Source organism: Pocillopora damicornis, chromosome 13 (genome assembly GCF_964200805.1).
Source record: "Pocillopora damicornis chromosome 13, jaPocDami1.2, whole genome shotgun sequence".
Lineage (NCBI taxonomy): Eukaryota > Metazoa > Cnidaria > Anthozoa > Scleractinia > Pocilloporidae > Pocillopora > Pocillopora damicornis.
Genome location: NC_142682.1, coordinates 5,352,459 through 5,374,748, shown reverse-complemented (window position 1 = coordinate 5,374,748; position 22,290 = coordinate 5,352,459). Strand labels below are relative to the sequence as shown.

At 35.8% G+C, this 22,290-nt stretch overlaps 1 protein-coding gene across 1 annotated transcript; it reads right to left on the bottom strand.

Moving 5' to 3' along the window:
- Positions 1–1,015: 1,015 nt before the first annotated feature.
- Positions 1,016–20,498, bottom strand: LOC113670432 (uncharacterized). The gene is made up of 26 exons (XM_089192599.1): positions 20,304–20,498; positions 19,120–19,195; positions 18,538–18,652; positions 17,556–17,705; positions 17,301–17,448; positions 16,839–16,871; positions 16,116–16,136; positions 15,769–15,816; positions 15,367–15,489; positions 14,868–14,990; positions 14,382–14,504; positions 13,855–13,977; positions 13,037–13,159; positions 12,662–12,784; positions 12,063–12,197; positions 11,343–11,537; positions 9,401–9,595; positions 7,145–7,393; positions 6,462–6,698; positions 5,882–6,046; positions 5,549–5,638; positions 4,161–4,313; positions 3,603–3,782; positions 2,408–2,539; positions 2,032–2,217; positions 1,016–1,194 (listed from the first exon to the last, which is right to left on the bottom strand). The coding sequence occupies exons 1-26, from the start codon at positions 20,353–20,355 to the stop codon at positions 1,148–1,150; spliced, it is 3,345 nt and encodes a 1,114-aa protein (XP_089048725.1). The 5' UTR covers positions 20,356–20,498; the 3' UTR covers positions 1,016–1,147.
- Positions 20,499–22,290: the final 1,792 nt, after the last annotated feature.

The window sequence follows — 22,290 nt, the reverse complement described above, 5'->3', positions numbered from 1 at the left end:
GCGTGAAATAAACTCGAGTCGGCATCATGTTTTCGTGCCGCTTTGCGGCACTATTAACACAATAAAATTTACTTGAGAGGTGGAAACGCATGTTGGTGATATTTTTTTTCAATTCAACTAACACTGGATTTTAAAATTGTCACATAACCCGCACCTCCCTATTACCCGCAGTGGCGCGCGTTTAATGCAAAATCAACAGATTACCCGCGGGTAAACGACCGGAAATTACGGTACTAGACGTAGTAGATTAAGCAAATTCTACTTTTTAACTGATATATTAAGACTACCACCTTGAATTGTTTTACTTAGTCTGTAAGTGCACTTTAACACAATATACAATTCAGCCGCTAATCAACTAAATCTTTTTGCTTAAATAAATGAACGTTTAATCGTAAATTCGTCTCACGATTTAAGAGCGAGGCTAATCAAGCGTACATAGATCGCAACGTTTCGACTGCCATACCGCCAAACTTCTCAGGCGACGAGGTCGAATGTTTAGAGTCGTTTAAAAACAAACAACTTGCGTTGTTTTCTTCGTTCTTTTTTCTCTCCGTCTACTATAGTTTTACGTCAACTATGTCTTCTACAGTAAGAACCAAATTTGTATCTGCAAATTATTTCTTTCAATTTCGCGTCTTGAGCGAAATTAAGAGGCTAGACTATGATTATACTTCTCGTCTTACTTCGAACAACCGACTAAGCTAGGTGCGCTGATGAAGATTTTAATTCTTTCCATTCCTCCTTCTATGGATCTTCCCCATTGCTAACTTTTTTTCTGACTGAAAGTTAATTGCAAAAGACTCTCCCTCCCCTAAACAATCCGTAATTGTCGGAACTATAATGCAACTAAGAAATAAACCGGACACAGATAAAACAACACCTTCGTAACAGTTCTGCTTTGTGAGTGTCACATCACCCTAAATAATTCTAATAAATGAACGCCTGTAAAGATCTAGCTGAAGAGGAATAAGTATCAAGATTAAGGATTAATTGTTAAAGAAAATAAACCACAATCCACACGATAATGTTGTGTTTAATGATCACCTCTTCTACAAGTTCTACAATACTTTCCAGACACTTCAGTTAGACGAGCTTTAATTTGTATTTCAAATCATGTTGTATTGCTCCCGTAACTGTTTTTTTTTTATCAAGCAGAGTGTAATATTTGTTGACGACGACGACGGCGGCGCTTTCCTAAAAATAAAAGTGACACATTAACATTCATCGGAAAAACTCTCAATCACTGCTGGAGCTTTCTGGCAACCATGGTCATTTTCGAGGTCAAAATTTTAACAAAAATGTGACCCCTTATTAGATTGAACGAATTTCGTGCGTCTTTTAGATGTCACACAGACAAGAGAACATAAACAATTGTTATTCTCTTGACACAGATCTGTTTTTTAGAGGAAAGTGGGTATTTTTTTTTTTTGGTGAACGTATATCTCATTTCAGCTGATTTAATTATAAGCAAAGGTGCATTTCGCAAAAACAGAAAAAAAAAGGAGTAAGTAGTGTAATGTTATATAGTAACTGATTTATGTTGAGTAACTTTGTGTCTGGCTCTTTGTGTAAATGTTTCTCAGAGATACATCCCACTTTAAACGAACGCTTTTTCTTACACCAAAAAAAAGGGAGAGTTGATTGAAATTAGTTGCTTTGACGAATGGCAGATGCTCAAAACGTCATCAGTGGTGATCGATATCTGAACTTTATCGACTTCTAGCGCTAGCTACTTTATACGTAGCAAGAAGTTTCACATGCCCGCTGACACACATACTAGTTTCTTTGGGATACTTCGTTCCATTAGTTATAGAATGTCCCATAAGAGAAGCGCTTGGCTTACTGGTGAGTCCATAATTAAGTTAGGAAAACTTCTTTGGACAGCGTAATGATAATTCATTCATGTCCGCTGATTACTCTACCCTTTTGAAGGTTTCATAAACAGCGAGATCTTGGAAAACTAAAGGCGATTACATGGACGAACAAGGAAAAAAAAACCACAACGAAGACGAGAGGATCATGTTTACTAACCAACATCGAAGTTGAGTTTAACATTCACAGACAGGTACTTCTGATCAGCGCCAAACCTATTCTCCAGTTTGCACTCGTAAGCGCCAGCATCGTGCTCAGTAACCTTGCTGATGATGTGACGAATACCAATCTGGTTGCCATCCGGACCTTTGATGTACTCCTGTTTAAACGGGCCTCCAAAACCATCTAAAATTGGACAAAAAGCTGTCATTCAACATCCTTTTAAACTATTCACGGATCCAGATTATGTAAGTCATCCATGTGATAGCTAAACAATGGCGTAGCTAGTTGCATTTTTCTTACAATTTGTATCATTAAGTCAATCGAGCGGTAAGTTTCAAGAAGCATTATGCTAATGAACAACATTCAGTCATACCTGGTGCCGGTTTAACCTTGGTGATCTTAAAAGAAGGCAGAGGTAATCCTTCTCCGTAGCATTCAAACTGGGTCGGAAATCTTTCGGTTGCATTGGTAGGGTTAGGTTCGAATCGTGTGATCTTCGGGGGTCCTATGACGAGAAAAGGTTATGGATATAAATCAAAACTGAAAAAAATTCTCGAACGTATTGGTTATCGCCAGCCCGATTTGAGAAGTAATGCTGCGTCATGCCTTTAATTGCACAGTCTTATAGGACAGTTAAAGGGAAAGTTAACAGGTCATGCCTATGTATTTGGACTAAACGCGTCATCATTTCGCCGAGTCAACTGTTTTTTTTTTATGAAAACGTAATTTTGTCATGGTTTTAATTGGTAACCTGACATCGTGTCGTCCAATTCTGTCTGTAATCATACTCGCGATTTACAAATCGAAGTCTTGCTTCGCGGTCGTCCAATTTTATTAATCACAGACCGAACTAGACTCCATGCGGTCTTATTACCATTATTAATTTTAAGATCAGTGATTGTGTTCTGCTGCAAGATGAAGGCACCTTGGTGATGATTTGAAATGACATTCTTGACATAGGTGATGATTTATTGTTTGTGACGCAAGTGTTAAAGATCTGTGTGAACGACTACGTTGCCGAGTTGTTTTTATAATAACGGCGTCTGCAGACAAGTTCTAGCTCATCTAAAGACAACTTTTAAATGGTTAGACTACCTCTTGTCACGTGTATTTATTGCCAGTTTTACATTTTTGGGAGTGCGTCTTATAATTGAGTGCGTCTTGTAGCCGAATAACTATGGTACACTGAACAAATTGATAATGGTTTAGTGTGGTCTGTACGCTTATCGATAACGGCATTCGTCATCAAAGCGGTCAAATAGTTGATGAATGACGAGGAAATGAAACAAAGAAAACGATTCTTTCGGTGCACGACCATTGCGTGACACTTTGACGCTGGCAGCGTTGTCTGTACTTTCGGCGACTATGGCAAATTGGCCTATAAGATTGCGACATTACTGCCTATTGAGGTAAAATTTATACTGGTAGAGGTTGAAATATGCTTTCTAGAAAATGCGTATCTTTACATGTATTGACATTCAAAACCTTGAGGATCGGTTACAAAGTACACTGTAAGCTTAATTCATTCATCAATCGTTATATTTTTGTTAATGAAAGATGAAGTTCACCTCCACAGGAAGCGACAGATGTTGATCCCGTGCCGAGGGTGGTGGTACCATTGGGGCACTTCTCACAACTTTTTTTGCCAACTTCAGGTTGGTAATAGGAAGCTTGACAGGGCTCGCAGGGTTCAAGATCTGCTTGCAGATCAAACCCTGAGTTGGAGAAATGACCAGCGTAACACTGAGCTGTGTGCAGAAATAAAAACAACGACACACATGATGAGCAATGACATTGCAGCCACTGTGAACGGCTGCAGGTAGACTACATCATAATTACATTATTTTACCGTAATTTTTTCTTTAATTATTTTTTTTCTTATCCAGCATTCTCTTTGTTTTGTTGAAGTGGCTATTTCTGTTAGTTGTTTATGTTATTGTTGTTTTTTCGTTTTTGTTGTTACCATTTTTGTTTTGATTTAATTCAAGGTCATGAATGATTAAATGATCTCAAGTAATCTCATTACTAACCGTACAACGTCACATTTCACTTACGAAACTGCACAAATAAACCAGCAGTGCAAACTAAAGAATTTATCGCAAATATATCTGACCAAATTAATTTACCTGTGCAAACTTTGGATCCAACTTCTAAAGTTGAACTGTTTGCCGGACATGCTTTGCACTGCATTGAGCCTTCCGCTTTACTTCTGTAGCCGATTTGACATGGCTCGCACGTTGTTGTATTAGTATCGTAGAAGTAACCTCTCGGGCATTTCACTGTATAAAAGAAAGTTTAATGGTGTTGTTAATAGAGTTAACTGAATTAGCGAATTGTGAAAATCTCGGAGAAAAAATGGGAAAATTAAAAACTAAAAAACTAAAAACAAAGAACAGGATAAGGATGGTGAGAAAGACTTAACCGTTAATATCCCCTGAGTGACCAAGACAGAATTTCTCCTTACAATGTCAATACTATATCAACCAGGTAAGTGATGAAAAATAGAAAAATATCAATTTGGGGATGATTAGTAGTTCCAATACTAAATTTTCTAAGCTAACATTGTAACAATTGTATGGTTGACAGTGAGGAGAATTACAAATTTGATCTGAGAGTTAAAGGGTTAAGGCAACACGAAGAAAGTAATCACACAAGGGAGCCAAGCGAGCAAGCTAGGAAGTAATTCAGCAAGTGAGCCAATCCATTCAGCAAGTCAAAGAATGGGAGTACATAAGAGATAAGATTATGCCAATAAATAGAATAAATAAGGAAATGAGCCCAAAGCTTAGTCAAATCATTTATACTTTTTTTTTTAGAGACGAATAATTTATTGCTTTGTTATTATGGTTATTATTATTATCATCATCATTATTGTCATCATTATGGTTATTACTTTTCTTTTATTTTTTACATTATTGTACGTTACTACATTGAAATACAAACCCGAGACGAAGTTGAGGGGAGTATTCAACAATGTTCACTGAGCCTAAGGCGAATAATATTTATTTCAGTATAATTGCTCAGGTGCTTTCGAATTCTGTTGTAAATTATGTAAATAAATAAAGCATTGCGCGTATTTTGTTACAATTGTGGTGATTACTCGTATCAAGAAAAGCAAAGAGTTTAAGCAGGTTTATTTAAATGAATCAGCTAAAACTTCACGTCTCTCTTTTGAAAAGTATTCCGCCAACCTCAATGGCACCTTTTTTGCTCTTCTTATTTGAGTTTTCGTATACCGCGTCGATCACTTCCTCGGAAACATTTACAAATAGCAAGGTAGTCATCATGATGTTTAGCGCGTATGCCATAGTCACCTCGAGAGAGGTGATTCTAGCGAGATATCTCTATAATCACCTGAGAAATTATACTAAGATACTATACGCCAATGCCCCTTTACCTACTACTCTTAATTGACTATTATTAATAACCCTTACCAGGGAATTGAATCTTACAAAAGAATATTACATATTAATCATTTTCACTCGTCGCTCCACAGCGAGCTACTAATACTCACCACAGATGGATTCTGGGGTTGCACCATTTATTGCTCCTTGTTTTACAAAGCCGCTAGAACAGGAACCTTCGGCATCCGGCTGTGCGTAATCTGTGTGTCATTGGGAATAAAAGAGGGTATGAAAAGAGTTATTTCTTGGGGAAAGAAAGTTTTGTTGATGAATATATATATATATATATATATATATATATATATATGGTCTCTTACAGTATAACTGCAAGATAATATTCTCACTTTGCCATGAAGAATGTTAGTGGAAAACGACTTCTTAGTCATATCACGAAAAAATACTTTTATAAAATGTCTAACAAGAGAAACTTATAGGCAGTTTACCTACGCAGTCAGGGATTTCATCCCACGTCAACGTCGCTTTTGAACACGATACGTAAAAAGCCATTTTGAAAAGTTTCTTATTTGGGTCACATTGGATGGTACAGAAGCTACCAAAACAGTTCAGCTTAGCGTTATCTGGGTTTTTAGGCTGTGTGCATCCGATTTCTGAAAGCAAGTAGATGAATGACAAATTGATGAGTAATTGATTTGTATTGTACGAGTGTACTGTATCGTATGACAACTCAAAGTACATTTTACATAGATTAATGAATAAATAAATTTAAAAAAAAAATACAGATTATTTGAACACTCGTCCAATCGTTGGCAAATTTTTTAAGACCTGTAGGCTTCACCGCTTTCTCTGAGTTGGGTGAAATTTCAGAGCGCCTTAAGTAGATTTGCAAGTAATAGGTTACCTTAAAAATTTGTAAATGACAGTCTTTCATGAAAATTAAATATTAAACCTATCTTTGTTCAGATAATGTTGTCGAGGGGAGAGGATTTGTTGATGAAAATGAATGGTTATGAAAAGAAGCGGAACTCAGCAGAGAGACCACAATACTTGATCGTGGCTACATACTTTTAAGATGGACTACAAACGTGCAAGTTCCTCTGTTACTCGCAGCATCTGTGGCTTCGTATTTCACATTTGTAGAGCCGAGGGAAAAAGTGTTTCCTGGGTTCTTATCAGAAGCCACTTTCACAACTGCCACATTGTCGGTAAATTTTGGTGGGGTCCAACTTATAGCTTTGCTGTTACTCGTTGTGGTTTCATATATACTGTCTGGGCAATTGTCTGTTTTTGGAGGCTCTTTGTCTGGTGTGGTCAAAGAGAGGAAACGACAAGTCAGTTAGATACCAAATCAACATTATTCATCTTCAGCAAAAAAGATAGGGTTTATATGAATAAATGAATAGATAAATGGCAGATAAAAAAAAAATACCGGGACAAAAGTTCAAAAATGAGTTCAGTTGATCGAAAAAAAAGAAAAAAAAAAAAAAAAGAAAAGGAAAAAGCCGTCCAATGCGACAAAAAAAAAAGCAACAACATCAAATACCAGTCTAATGAACCAGCTCTCACTGTTATAACTGAATCGCTAGAAAATTAAGGACTTTTAACCAACTATTTGCATCAATGGCTGGATAAGTATACAAATGAGGAAATGCATATACAAATAAATAACTCAATAAATCAATGCAGTACTAAAGGATAAATTAAAATTAAATGTATTGACATAAATGAGTAAATGGCTCAATGAATACCGACGACGATGATCACAGTCTGACACTGGGCTGTTTTTCCGACTTCGTTTGTTGCCACGTAATTCAAATACGTTGTGCCGGCTGGAAACATTTTGTCTTTGAAGTACTCTGCCGGTGTGATTGTTATTCTGGAAGGTGGTTGATTGGACGTGGGATCCTGGAGCAAGGCCGAAACGTCTGCTTCATTGGCACCAGGAGAAAGATCAACTTGCACGTTATCTGGACATGTTATATAAGGATCCTGATAGTCTGTGTAAAGTGAAATAAATGTTTGATGTCTTTTTTTTATTAATTGCGTTCATCTGAAGAAATGTAGCTATTTTTAAATTCCTATCTCTTGATTAAAATAAGAAATCAGCATAAGACCACACTTTCTATCGGCTAACTGGCGTTTTAAGCAACGGGTGAACTCAAGAAAAGTTTATAAATCACAAGACGAAGGCGAGTGCAGCTTCTGATTTTTCAAATAAGCCAGCCGACATATATGTAGGAAAAATGAAATTTTCGGGGCTGCTACCCTTCGCAGGATTGGGTCTTTCGAGTATTTTTATCAGTAATTAGATATTTTCCAAATTTTCCGATCGGATGAAGTCAAGTCCATCGTTTGGACATTTTTAAGGTAACAAAAAAATCTTGGTCAGTTTGACAATCAGCTTTACTATCAAAGATCAGAACGTTTACATCGTTGCATACACAGCAGTCTATCAGCCTTTATCGGGATCAAACATAAATATAACGGTTTCGAATTCCTTCTATCCCAAAACATTATCGTTAAAATTTTTACTTCGGATTATATTCCCTTGGAATCGACTGACACCTCTCGTGTAACTAAAGACCCTTTTACATTCAAGGATGTAGACACACATTGCCTGAAAAATGTTTTTTTCTACAAAAAAAAGGTAACCGTTCTTCACCTGTACTTGTAGGTCAGTTTTAGGGACTCATTTATACTATCTGAATTTCGCATTTGAGGGTCATGAGTTCATGCAGGGTTTAAGGATTCTTTCTTACAAAAGACAGCAGTTTATCATATAAACCACGATCTTGTACAAGGATTTCCGGCTCAGAGAAAAGCCGTAACAATACACGTGGAAAAATACGATATTTTTTGATGTGTTTTATATCACCAGTCAGCTGCTGAAACGTCACTCGCCTTTCGCGAAACTCGATCAGGTTGATGAATGAAGTCTTCACCTTTCTAAATCCAAGATTATTGCTGATAATACACTGAAAAATCCGTATCGCTTACAGAGAGACGTTTAAACTTTTATAGAAGGGAATAAAACCAAAATATGAAAAGAAAAACCGAAAGATACGCATTCACTGGCTCTGTTAATGATATTTTTCGCCGCTGAGAACGAAAATCCACTAATTTGTCATAGACCGATTTCGGCTATGTATCTGAAAAATTTCTTCAGCCGGTAAGAAAAACACCAATAACTGAGAATTTTGCTTATTGAAAATCGGGACCATTGTTTTTTTGTAGTGCGTCAAAGCATTTTTTCATCTCGAACGTTAAGCCCCGTTCAAATGGTCATGATAGTTGATAATAGTTACAAATAGCACGTGCGTTTGAACACGAACTAACACTGATCATTAACGACTTTCATCAACTATCAAGTAGTTTAGACATGTCCGAATTCGACATGATGCTTGATGATAGTTTTTGCGGTTTAAACGAGCGGATAAAAGTGAATAATAGTCGTTTGGTCAGCAGTTTATTATTATCATCTCGTGGTTAGCTTCAGTATTTAACTCGCAACTTGACTAAAATTTCAAATCTCACCGAACTGCTGAATTGCTGACCTCAGCTCGCACCATATTTGTTTAGAATTACGCCATCTCTTTGGGTGATTTTGTCAACTATCAGCAACTATTATGAACTGTTTTCACGCAAACATATAGTCAGTAATAGTGAATGAAAGTTGAAACTATTATCGACCGTCGTGACTGTTTGAAAGAGGCTTTAGCCTCAACGCATATTACGATTTTTGGTCGGGGATCGTCGATCCTTTTATTTTTATTCGTTGATGAAGTCGACTTTTCTTGTCGGTAAAGGACTATTGTGTTTCTATGATAAACAAAAATTAATTATACATGATTGCCTGTAGATATGACATTTCTCTCCTCGTATTTAATTCGACATCACACTCGTTCGCTCCGCTCACTTTTTAGCTAACGCGTTGAACACACGAATAGAAATTCCATTCATACGGGCGTCGATTCAGCATTCTCTATAAAAGGTTTTATGCTCACTTTGAATGCATGTTGGTTCATCCTGGCTGTCCCATTGTCCACTGCTCAGGCAATTCTTGATCTGAACCCCTGACAAGGTATAACCACTGTTACAAACGTACCCGCACTTTCCTTGATAATGGCCTCCTTCAGAAGCACAAGTATCTGGATTCAGCTTTCCATTTGCGGGAGCAACCAGCTTAGGACAGCTTACTCCTGTCAAGGGAGATTAACGCTTCATTGAGTGACAAGCTTAAGTGTTAAATATGACTGTTGGTTGAAATACAGGTACATTTGATTGGACGAGCTGCAAGGTTAGGGTCTTACTGAGACTATGTAATTTAATCCCATGGTCCGCAAAGTTACAGTTGTACAAGTGTAATATTTTACCCCACCTTACATATTGTGATATTGTATGGCACTTTTGCAATTCATCTGATAAGAAGAAAATGGAAAGAATTCAAGAGCGGGCACTCAGGGCAGTCTTTAGGTCCAAATCGGAGACCTACAGCGAGCTACTTACAAGAGCAGGTCTACTAAGTCTGTACCAACAACGGTTACAAAGTATCACTGTTTTCATGAATAAAGTAAAAAACGGACTACATTAAACAGACTAAATACAGCCGCGAAACGATATAATCTGAGGAACGCTAATTTCAATATTCCACGTTTCGCACAGTACACTATGGAAAACATTCTCTTCGATACTTTGGGCCCCATCTTTGAAATAAATTAAAACAAAGTGATAAAGAGAATCCTAATTTTGTGAGTTTTAAAACAGTATTAAGGGCAAAGACCTATCACTTTTGATAAATAATTGTAAAACTGTGATATATGCTGCTAGGCCCCTTTGAATTTTACATTTTATATATATTTAATATCTTCTACGCTTATTTTACTAAATTCTTATACTTCAGTTACTTATTTATTTATCTATCAATTCTATACATTATGAATTGAATTATAAATAATTTTAACTTTATGCAGCTTAAGTATATTTTAATGCGTAAACAGTGTCCCCAATTAGTTTTCTTCAAGCTAAATACTATTGACACCTAAAGAAAGTCCTTCATTCATTCACATGCCATTACTTTCTCGAAAAGGTCCTAGACCTTTGAGTACGACGATGTTTTTTTCTAAAAATATCTATATTCGGCTCTTTGATTTTTTTAACTCTAATGTTCAAACTTTTTCGTAATATTTGATTTTCCTCTTGCGCTTAAAGGCTCAGTATCGTCGGTATGTTCGGAGGACATCATTAAGGCCGGGTTAGTTTATAACTTAGCGACATTTGAAGGACGTTACCGCACTGCTTAAAGAAGATGGTGATCTCCTAAGAAATTTCAGCCATCCATAATTTTCAATTTTGTTGTTTTTGCCTTTGCTTTTTATTTGATTGATTTTATTCTTTTTAAAGTTTCTTTTTGTCATGTTTACTGTGATACAGAAATAATTAACAAATGTAATCGGTTATGAAAAGACTCTGGAAGGAAGCCTCGACAAATTGAAACGACTATAACAAAGAATAATCCAAACAATATATTTTTACGATGTGTCGTATTAATGAAATAAACACATTAAATAACGCAAAGTGACGTCTGTATTGAACGGAAGCCTATTTCCAGGTGGCGTTTGGAGTCCAACCCGAAACCCATCGTTCTTTTTGGCTATGGAGAATTCTTATCATTTTCGTGAGCATTATCATCACACTCGTTGATCAAGTTCTATTTTGATATGGTATTTCCTTCTTTCCCTCCAAGTGAAGCTCGAGGAAGTTGCAAATTTTTAGGCAACGAATAGTGAGTTTTGTATCCTTTTCCGTAGAGTTGTGTTAGAGATAACAGTTTCTACCACCCATAGATATTGCTAAATTTTGTATGTTAATATGCTTTAAACAAGTAACTTAATTTGAATCTTTTTTTTAATTAACTGTGAAAACTATATATTCGCATGTATTCCTTACTTTTGCAGTTTATTATTGATGCATTCCAGTTTCCGGTAGCTAGGCAGATGAGGGTATCTTCGTTATCTGGCAGCTCGAATCCGTCGGTGCAGCTGAATTTACACAAATCGCCGGCCTCCATGACCTGATCTTGTAGGCAAGTTGATGGAAAAACGGTGGTTCCCCTTGATTGGACAAGTGCTGGGCAAGTTGGAGCTATAATAAAATTTAATTTAAATTGTTTCTTCATTTAGGGATCTCAATTCTTTACGTTGGTTGGAGGTACAACGTTCTGATGGGATATTACCAATGTCGTGTATGGGTGTTATACCATAAAAAGGAATCTCTCATGATCCAAATTATTCAGTTTTTAATTTCAATAACAATTTTTTAGTTTCACGAATTCTCACATTAGTAGATCTACCATATCAGGAAATTAAACTGAATATTACATAAAAGAAAAAGGAAAAAAAATTTAAATATTGGACCAAAAAACTGAATAATAAAACCACAAATCTGAGCCTAATGTCTTTCAACTTCATTTTGATCTTCAAAAACAAACATTTAGTCTCTTCACTTTATAGAGCACAGCAAATTTTTCTGTTTACCTTTTTTTTCGTGATGACTGGTGAAAAAAAATCGAAATAAAATTTTTTTTCTACAAAGGTCGCTACTTCTGCAGAATATAACGTTAAATGCACTGTTGGCAGTGAGTCAAGGAAACCATGAACAAGCAGTTACCTTTGCACTTGTATTTATCATTGCTTATCACAATGTATCCTGGTTTACACTTGCATTCATAGTCAGGTATAAGGTTATTACAAGTGGTGCTTTTTGGGTCACACTGTGCTGAACCATCTGAGCATTCATCGATGTCTACAAAACACAACATTGATTCAGATCTATGTGCCCTTATTGACATGATTAAAATGATACCGAACTTGGAGAAAGTACAAACGCTCGATTACAAATTTTTAGCAAAAAGCACTCGAAATCGTGTGATTACCCATCCAATATAATTGCACATTAATATCACTCCACGTAATCATTACTATGATTACTGTTATTATTATTGTTATTATTTCTACCACTTTCACTATCTCTATAAGGATCATCATTGTTATTATTATCGTCGTTGTTATCGTTATCAACATCATTGTCAGCATCATGATCAGTTTCTTCATCACACGGCAGCGCATTTACGTTATTTTCATTTATCAGAATAGTTGTTATCATTTGAATGTTATCCTTAGCGTATTCATTTATTCAATCATTCTATTTCTCCTCTCTGAATCTCTCAGATTCGTTTCTAAATGGAAAAAAACTATCAAGAGTATTACCTGAGCAAGTTAAGCCATCAGAATTGAGTTTATACCCATCGTTACAGGAGCATGAGAAGCTACCAACACTGTTCTCACAGGTGTGTTGACATCCACCGTTTGCAAGAGCGCACTCATCTCTGTCTATAGATCAAAAATCAGTCTTCAGATTGAATGTAAACCCAAAAATCAAAAACTGAAAGCAGTGATGATGCCATTCTCATTTCCATTTGCTCTTTCATCGCAAATATTTGACTTGAAAAATCAACGGCAATGATAAAAAAATCGTATTGACAATACAAAAGACTAGATTTCGAATCATCTGATCTGTAATTTGAAGCAAATAAATGAAATGAAATTACCAAATAGGCGGGAACAACTTCATCTTTGACTTACCAATGCATTTCTTTCCAGTTCCATCAAGTTGGTAGCCGTTAGGACAGGTGCAAATGTACGAACCCACCAAATTTTGACAAGTGTCACTGCATCCCCCATTACTGTCCAGACACTCATCTATATCTGAGATGAACATGATGTGAATTCATAATTAAATATACATAGATATATGTGTGTGTGTATAGATAAGATATGGTGCAAATAATGTTCCTCGAAATATTCCGTAGATTCCAATGTAGTGCAGATACGGTAGAAATGTTCAGTGAAGCTGAAACCGAAATTCTATATGGTTTTTAAGGAACAGAGCTGACAGAAGTTTTTATTTGTTTTTTTGTTTGTTTCTAAATCTATCTTTAAGTACTATGCCCTTTATTTTGTCATAATAAATACAACGACACAGAGAACAGAAAACAAACGAAAAACCGGCCTTAACCCTTTAACTCCCAAGATCTCTTCAGTAATTCTCCTTACTGTCTGCCGTACAATTCATTTGATGTTAGTTTGGAGAATTTAGAATCGCACCAGCCAAGACTCTCCTAATTAATATTTTCTTTATACTCATTACTTGTCTGCTTGATATTTTACTGATAGTGTAAGGAGAAATTCTGTCTACGTCACTAGTTGGACTTAAAGGGTTAATACAATGCTTCTGTTGTGTATATATATATATATATATATATATATATATATATATATATATATATATTTGTATCTTATTCCAACCAAACTTTATTTTACCAACCTTTCTTTTCTATTACCTTTCCCCTGAATGAGGGTAGACACCGTGAAGTTCTAAATATGCAAATAGATTGAAATACCTTCACAAGTCTTCATGTCTGACTTCAGTTTGTAACCGTTCTTACAGCTACATTTGAAGCTTCCTAGGGTATCTGTGCAGATCTGGTTGCATCCAGAAGTACCTTCCTGGCACTCATCGATGTCTTAATATGAGAACATAAAAAAAAAAGTTGAGAGCAAAATATTGGATCTTGAATAATATTTCTTTTGTATGAATCCATGCAAATATTTACTACTACTCCAGAAACCGTAATTAGAGAACTAAGCTCATTCAACTTTTCATGAGCAGAAAATTATAGGAAAGTATTGACATAGAAAAAAATTCACAAGTGATGTAAATTGCATCTCGTAAATTTTCGGTTGGATGGACAGGTCTTAGAGCACGATGCTCAACGCGTTTGCTTAAAAACTCCAAGAGGTATTTGATGTGTCTTTTGGCCAGAGCGAAAGGTGCGTCATACCAGCCATGAGACTTTTTTTTCACAAGTTTCTAAATGTGTTTTGTCACATGTATTTGAATTAATTTTATAATAAACTATTCACCTACTTTCGCAAGTGTACTTGTTCGAGGCGAGTCTGTATCCAGCGTTACAGCTGCAGGTATAACTTCCCTCGGTATTATGACAGTTCTGAGTACACAAATCAATGCTTTCTGCACATTCGTCGATGTCTAGTGGTTGAGAAAGTCATCAAAAAGATTGTATCAGAGTCGGAGAAACATTTCCTTTTCTTCGATGATGAAAAAACTGATTAAAAATTGATGGAAGAGAGAAAATTTCTTTTTACTTTGGTGGGGTAGAAAACGATCATGACCTTGTGAGATGTCGCGTATGCGGGTGGCGTACTTTTAGTGCTCAAACGTTTGACGCAAGGGTAATTGGGTTAGTGGATGGGGCATGCCAGACCAGCAACCGTCAAAATTGAAAAAAGTACATGATGCAAATCTTAAGAAGATTAATTTCATCAGAAATCCCTTATCTAGGGAGTAACAAGCAGGGTACTATTTTGTTTCGGTACTACATTTTGTCCTCACCTTTGCATGTCTTCCCGTCATTTTGCAATCTGAAGCCATCATGGCACTTACAATTAAAGGTTCCAGCCGTGTTTTCACACAGCTGACTGCAGCCGCCATTACTTTCTGAGCATTCGTTGATGTCTTGAAGAAATAGGAGAAGCAAACACTATCAAGTACATTCCTGACTATCCCTGAGTGGTTTGATCTTCTCATTTCTGATTTTTTTTCAATTTGTGTTTGTTGGGTTTTGCTGTGCTTTGCTTCGAATTGACTTTCTTTACTTTTACTTTGTTTATTTGTTTATATTAATGGCGATCATTTTCTTTGCTGCTCCGCTCGTTTTGTCGTTGGTATTTTTTGAGGAAAGCGCGCGAGGTTTTGATGAAGTCAAATTTCAAAGTCATTGTTACATGCAAATAGCTCTGAAATGGATATAAAATCAAACTCGATAGAATCTTACAGCAAGACATAACAAGTACATGTATCCACAATCTACAAACTTATTTCGTGTACAAACCTATACACGTTCGCTGGTCCGTGTCAAGTTTGAATCCCTGTTGGCAGCTGCAGTCATAGCTACCATTTGTGTTGTGACAGTACTGATTACATTTACTTGATTGCTCAGCACATTCGTCAATGTCTGAAAGAACAAGCAAACAGTTAAACAATGACGGCATGTAAAACAAATGGCGTTTTTAATAGATAAGGACAATGATCGCTGTTCTACGTGTTTCATATTTTACACTACACTGGAATGACGATAAGCAACTGACCAAGAGCTCTTTAGGCGCTAAATTTTCTGAATTTTTTGTTCACTTTGGGACTCAGTTAAAGGCTCTCTGTATATCTGAGAATTTTTCCTTTTATACGCTGCGTTCTAGTGTTTGCATAGCAGTAATGATCATTAATGCTATGGTACCTTCACACGTCCTATTATCTGCTCCCAAGCGGTATCCATCAGGACAAGCTAACAAAATAATGAAAAATAATTTTTATATATATATATATATATATATATATATATATATATATATATATATATATATATATATGTATGAAAGAAATTCGATAAAACTAATAATGGTAATGATGGTGATGCAAAGAATGATGATGATGATGATGATGATGACGACAGTGATAATGATGATGATGATGATGAAGAAAGAACAAGAAAGCAAACGAATAATTCAGTGATACATCTGTGGAGATACACAGTGCTATAGCAACAACTAATCCTGGGAGCAGTACAAAGAATGATATTCTTACCAACTGGAGGACTAGTTGTGGCTGGTTGGATCGTAGGCAAATCGTAAGGAGAAGACAACGATTAAGAAAAGAAGAGAGTCAGAAATTTAATATAGGTAATACAGTAACGCAGACATATAGGATATGTATGAAGCCAAAATAACGCGACTACTGAATTTGCCGAAAAATAAACATTAGTAGAAGATCTGTCTTCTTTATTGCTGCGCTTTAATCAACTTTTTGCATAATGTCATAAATCAGCGTGGTTAACGTTGAGACGTAATTGCCAACACTTCAATATGTAGTGTAAGTCAGAATAATCCTTTGTTCATGTATATCCTAAGAATTTCGTTTTCCATTGGTCAGGAGAACTTGGTGTTTATACCACGCAACACCCATAACCGGTAATTATTTCTGTCTTTTCTCCGCACTTGCCGGCTAGATAATGTTTTATTATTAAATTCCAATTCCGAATACCGGATTTGTATCGTTCTGATTGGTTCACTCAACTCCGTTTATCAGCTCATATTCTGAGTCATCTTAAATAACGATCCAAGCGTTCAGGATTTAGTGAAATTTGATAAAAAAATTATTCTATTCGCGCTTTTTGGGTGAAAGGTTAGTTATAGCCAACTCAGCGCTACGTCCTCCTTGGCTGTTTACGTTGGTGTTTATCCAATGCGCGAGCTTGGAATACTTGTTAAATGTTCTGAAAAGCTATGTTTTGGCTAGGTTAAAACGTACCTGGTGGGGGAGCAGAAGTTGTGAGCACCGACTCTGTAAGATCATAGAGGAAAAAAAAGTCGCAATTACTCACTCATCAGAAATAAAAAGAAAAAGAGGCTCCTCTTGACATCAAAGTTACAGAAGCGTAAAGAGATATTAACTCGTTTTGGTACTGAAGCAATTTTCTTACGTACGTAAATTGTTAAGATTTTTGTAAATGCATTAAAGGCTGTTAAAAGCAAATCAAAATAAAAACATAAGCCTGTGATTTACTTAATTTTTTTAAAGACTCGTAAATTTTCATTAAATAATGATATTATTTGCCCTATATCTCTACATGTATTTTTGTGGGTCGACTCGAGCTTCCCCTTAGTCAACTATAATTATATCATACGTACGAAATCTCGAACTTATGACTTACTTATTAAATATATGTTTTTATCTCAGACAAAACTCACCCCAAACAATACGATAACTTACCCACACACTCGTAGAGCTCAAAACGCATGCAGATGTTAGCCCTGAAGTCAACGGGAATCACTTGAATGTACCTGGCCTTAATATTTCTTCCAGCACTAGGTATATCATTCGTCACAATTGAATTTTTGTCTGTGTTGCCAGCAAATACCTATGGAATTACAAGAGGACAATGTATGTAAGCATTAACAACCAACTAAAATACAATTAGAAAGAACAAAAACAAAAATAAAAACATATTAAATGCGGATTATTTACCACTTCGTTCTGATTTATATCTCTTATTCCCAAGAATACGTTGCCAGACTCGCTGTAAAGTATTCTGTAACTTTTAACGTATTGGAACGATGACGAGTTACGACCCTGAGTGGCGATCTTTCCAATTTTACGCACGGAACCCAAGTCGAACTAGATACGAGGATGATAAATAGATTACATTTCAAAAAGAAGAAATAGATAAAGATACATTTCAATCAAGTGAGTTAGCAAATGCACAGATAAATAAAAAGTCAACCTACCGAAAACTGCAGCTTATAAACCCTGGACTTATAGAACTTCGTAAGGGTTTTAGGTGGACTTATATCGGGATGAATAAAGGGGTAAGTTTCTAAAGAAACTGTGGTGCTGCGTCGATGGGAGAGTATGGTAGATAATTTAGTGTTAACAACTGAGTTGAAAACGTAAATTAGCCACCGAAAAAGGTTAAAAAGCTGACGTTTCAAACGTTAGCCTTTCGTCAGAGCGATGCTGACGAAGGGCTAACGCTCGGAACGTCAGCTTTTTTACCCTTTGCGGTGGTTAATTTACGTTTTCAACTTAGTTGTTAACACTAAATTACCTGCTATATCCGGAGGGACTTCAATCCGGGAACCTGTAACCGGAGAGTTAGTCAACCGTAAACTGCCGCTCATAAGCCCTGTACTTCGGAGGGGTTTGAGTTGGGCTTATAACTGGAGGGCTGATCAGGACATTATTTACATGAACTGGTTTTGAATTGAGCTTCAGAACGTCACAAATCGAATTCATTTCAAAACAATCGGAACAGACTTAGAATTAACAAACCAAACAAAACGTAAGTTCAGACTTTTCTCTTGAGGTTCATCTTTAATAATTAAAAACATGTAATAGACTTATTTTTGTGCTGTAATTTTTCAATTTTTCTGTTTGACATAGCACAGGTGTGGGTGGTAGGTAAGACTTTACGTTAGTTGGGAGGAATGATATTTTTTCCTTGCCTTACCTGTATATAACGATGTTGGTTAGAATCCTTTTTGTCCGCACACCAAGCGCCAACCCCTGGGTTTCCTGGTTTTCCTTTATAGTTATTTAATCTTCCTTCCCTAGCTCCATGCCATCTATGATAAAGTTAACACAATCTGAGGATGTGTAAAATTTACATATCCAACATGGAAACAGCGACTGACTACATTTCTTAATTATTTAATTGAGAAAGTTCAAAACACGGCGGACAGGCACGCGCTGAATAGTATGTCATTTAAACGAATCAATTCATTCCTGATTTTACTTTGACCAGCCAGAACTAAAAAAGGGGAATGCGAGCAGTATATATTCAAATAATTGAATCCACACAGTAGATATAACCTGTAATTTCGAAATATTCACTCTTTTTAAATTTTTTTTATATACAAGTAGCCTAAAATGAAGTTATGAAAGCATTAAGAGCACCAACTTGAAATTTTCATAAACGCTGAAAAATGAAGTATCAATATCGTTTGCTCAAAGTTTTTCAAGAATCAATAAAAGGGGAGATAAATGACAGTCAAGTTCTCCTTTTAGAGTTTCGATCAAGCTCTTTACTAACTTATTGATCTCGGAATTTGCAGTCATCGCTGAATCTGAGAGTGTTCCATCTCCAATACCAACTGGTTTATTGCAATCTGATGGAGAAATAGAAGCGTATATTGATTTAATAAGAAGGATGAATATTCGTTTTTTTGTTGAGTGTTAAAACTTTTTACGTCGCTAGCAGAATAATTAGTAAATTTTAGTTAAATTCGTGGTAATTTCCAATCCCCAAATGTTCAAAATTAGAAAAAGGTTGTAACAAAATACATCTTGGCTGTTTTTGTAATTATTTAGGTGAAGCGCTAACGCTTAAAACTTTAGCCTCAGAAACTCTTTAGGGTGGCCAATTTTCATCAAGTCAAGTGATAAAACCAGATTATCTCGTAGAGAGATCATCAATTCGATTCAAGCTTTGTTTGTCGCAAGACATTTAATTAAATAAAGCTTTTTGAAAAAAAAAATGTATTCTTGCGTACTTCCTAGATCTGTTTTGAAAATAATATTTTACAATAAAGGAAATGACTTGAACAAAGATGACGATAAAAAAAATTATTAATCATAAAAAGGTAATCATGATAATTAGCCAAAATAATATTTTGTCTCAGCAATAGTTTGCGACAACGGCGCTACATATTTTCAAAGCGCTACCAGACAAGAAAAATGCTTTTGTGGTCAATTTTTAACGCAAGTTGTGCCTTTTATCACTCGCGAAACGAACAGGAATACAATGAAATTTTTTTATTTCCCGAGCTTGAGAAAATAAATTTATTCCTGAATTTTATCTGAGAACTGTTATACAGTATGTTTTTAAGAAAACTTCCAGTGCTAGATGGCTCTCTTATTCCACAAAATTACCATAAATCTTTTAGTCTGGTATACATTTGGATTTGATTTGGAAGAAAAATTGGAAAAAGAAAGAAATATAAGAAAAACACAAGCAAATTAAAAAATATTGCGAAATTCGTATTTTTGTTTTTATTTTTATTAGGAAATGGAGGTAGTATAAGTGGTGATCACCAATGCATTTCTTCATCAGTAAACTTCACCGACAAACTAATTCGTAGTTTCCTCCAGTTTCGAGTTACATTTGATATCATTAAATTAGCCGATAACTGACTTAAAGCAACCAGTGTAAAGAATGCTTACGAGTTCAGAAAATCACACTACATTCAGAAGTGTACATTTAACTCCTAATCTTACCTAGAGCCCAGGTTACAACGATGCTTAGGAAGATAAGGCATGGACGAAACATCCTTTGATGGTCTGTAAAAACCTCAAGGTAGTCTGAATTTTTGCGGGCAGCACACGAAATGTGAAGGGGAAATGTTGTTGATTTCTTTTTACTTTAATGAGCAAGTTATTGATATGTCATTCATTCACATTCGTTATGGTAATTAGAAAATAAAAAAAAGAGCCTAATACTGTCGGAGAAAATGTTTCATTATCAATGCAGGTGAACCAACATTATTACGAAATTTGCCAACTTGTCTCATTAGGTGTTTGACTAGCTTGGCCACCTGAACAAACAACAATTTAATCTTATGGACAATCACGAACTAATGCTGCCTAAATCTGTATCAAAGATCTCTAAGATTATTTACGTTTTGACTGCTTCTAAATTTGATAGTGTTCTTAGAGTTAACGATGTATTCTCTTTCCAAATAGGTTACCGAATTTTTGAAATATAATTGCTGGGAACAGAAATATTTCACAGTGGGCAATTAAGCCATTACCAGGACGTTTTAGTGATCCTTATCGAGTGCGCTGAATTAAAGAAAATCAGGAAAGGAAAAAGAGCAAAACAAGAAAAAAAGAAGGAGCGATTAGTCCGTTTACGAATGTTAGCGGATTAGATTCGCATTGGTAACACTCCATGGCTGATGACGACCAATTTTAATATTTGCAATTACACACCTGCGATAATAAATGCCTTCAATCACGTCCTCGTCACGGTTACTCTCATTTGCCATTTTTTGGACGAACGTGTTTATAGTATTTGAGTTTTTACTCGTTTTAACAGAAACCCCGTAAGTCACATAGGATTACCGTTTCCTTCCATTACAAGAAAAAGGCGTGAATGGATTAGATTATGTGTTTCGTGTTAGGAATAGTATTGCCTTAGATTTGACGTGTATGCTTTCTTTAATGTTATTGATATTTCTGAAGAAAATATGAGCCGATTTTGGCGCTTCATTATGCAACAAACGGTATTTCGCATAATAAATGAATTTTAATTCATAATGATATCCCAAATAGACCAACGAGGAGTTATCTTTGTAGACTACAAGTCTTTTAAATTCTAATTTTAATGGTCTATGTAGGAATTAGCCTTACAACACCGTCAAGCCTGCGAAACAAACTTGAAAAAATTCCCCATGCATAAACAAAAATTGCCAGCCTATGTCACTGAAAATTAATCGCTCCCAACCCTTTTTAACTCGTGAATTGAGCGCATGCGCAAGAGCGAGTTATAGATACTATGTGGGGAATAGCATTCGCTCGCTCGCTCGCTCGCTCGCTCGCTCGCTCGCTCGCTCGATTGGTCGATTCCTGTAAACTTTTTTTAGATTTTAGGCTTTTGAGTGCATTTTATAGTTTTTGGCGAGCAATAAACAGACGAAATGGCGACCTTTGTTGCTAAGAATAGTGGTGGGGTGAAAAAGAAGCCAATGATAATCTTAAAAGAGTTTTTTTTTTCGTTTTAGTTTCAACAAGCGGCGCCAGCGACTGGCAGGCATGCAAGGATTCACACTGAAATAACAGAACAACCTTCGTTTTTCATAAAATTGTAATTTACAGTCCTTGAACTTGAAAACAATCCGAAGATTTATTGAAAATATCACTTACTGTGAAGCGCTCGGAGTTTACAGATGTTCAAAAGCTTTTTCTGTTATAGCGTGAGATTGAGGACAAAATTGATCATTACGTTTCGTCGCGTGTGTTTTTCCTGTGAGAAGCAACAAAAGATGCCGGCGACTGACGAAATAACAAGTTAACACGAAAATCAGATAACACCTAAACAAACAATTTTAGCTACCGATTTTCAGTGAATTTTTAAAGAACAATTTTCTTTTAAGTTTCAAGACAATTTGAAGATTCAACATACAAACAACGTACTAAAATGCGAAAGTTACACACCACAAAATTGATAAATAGGCCTGAAATGAAATTCTATCTTGTTATTGAT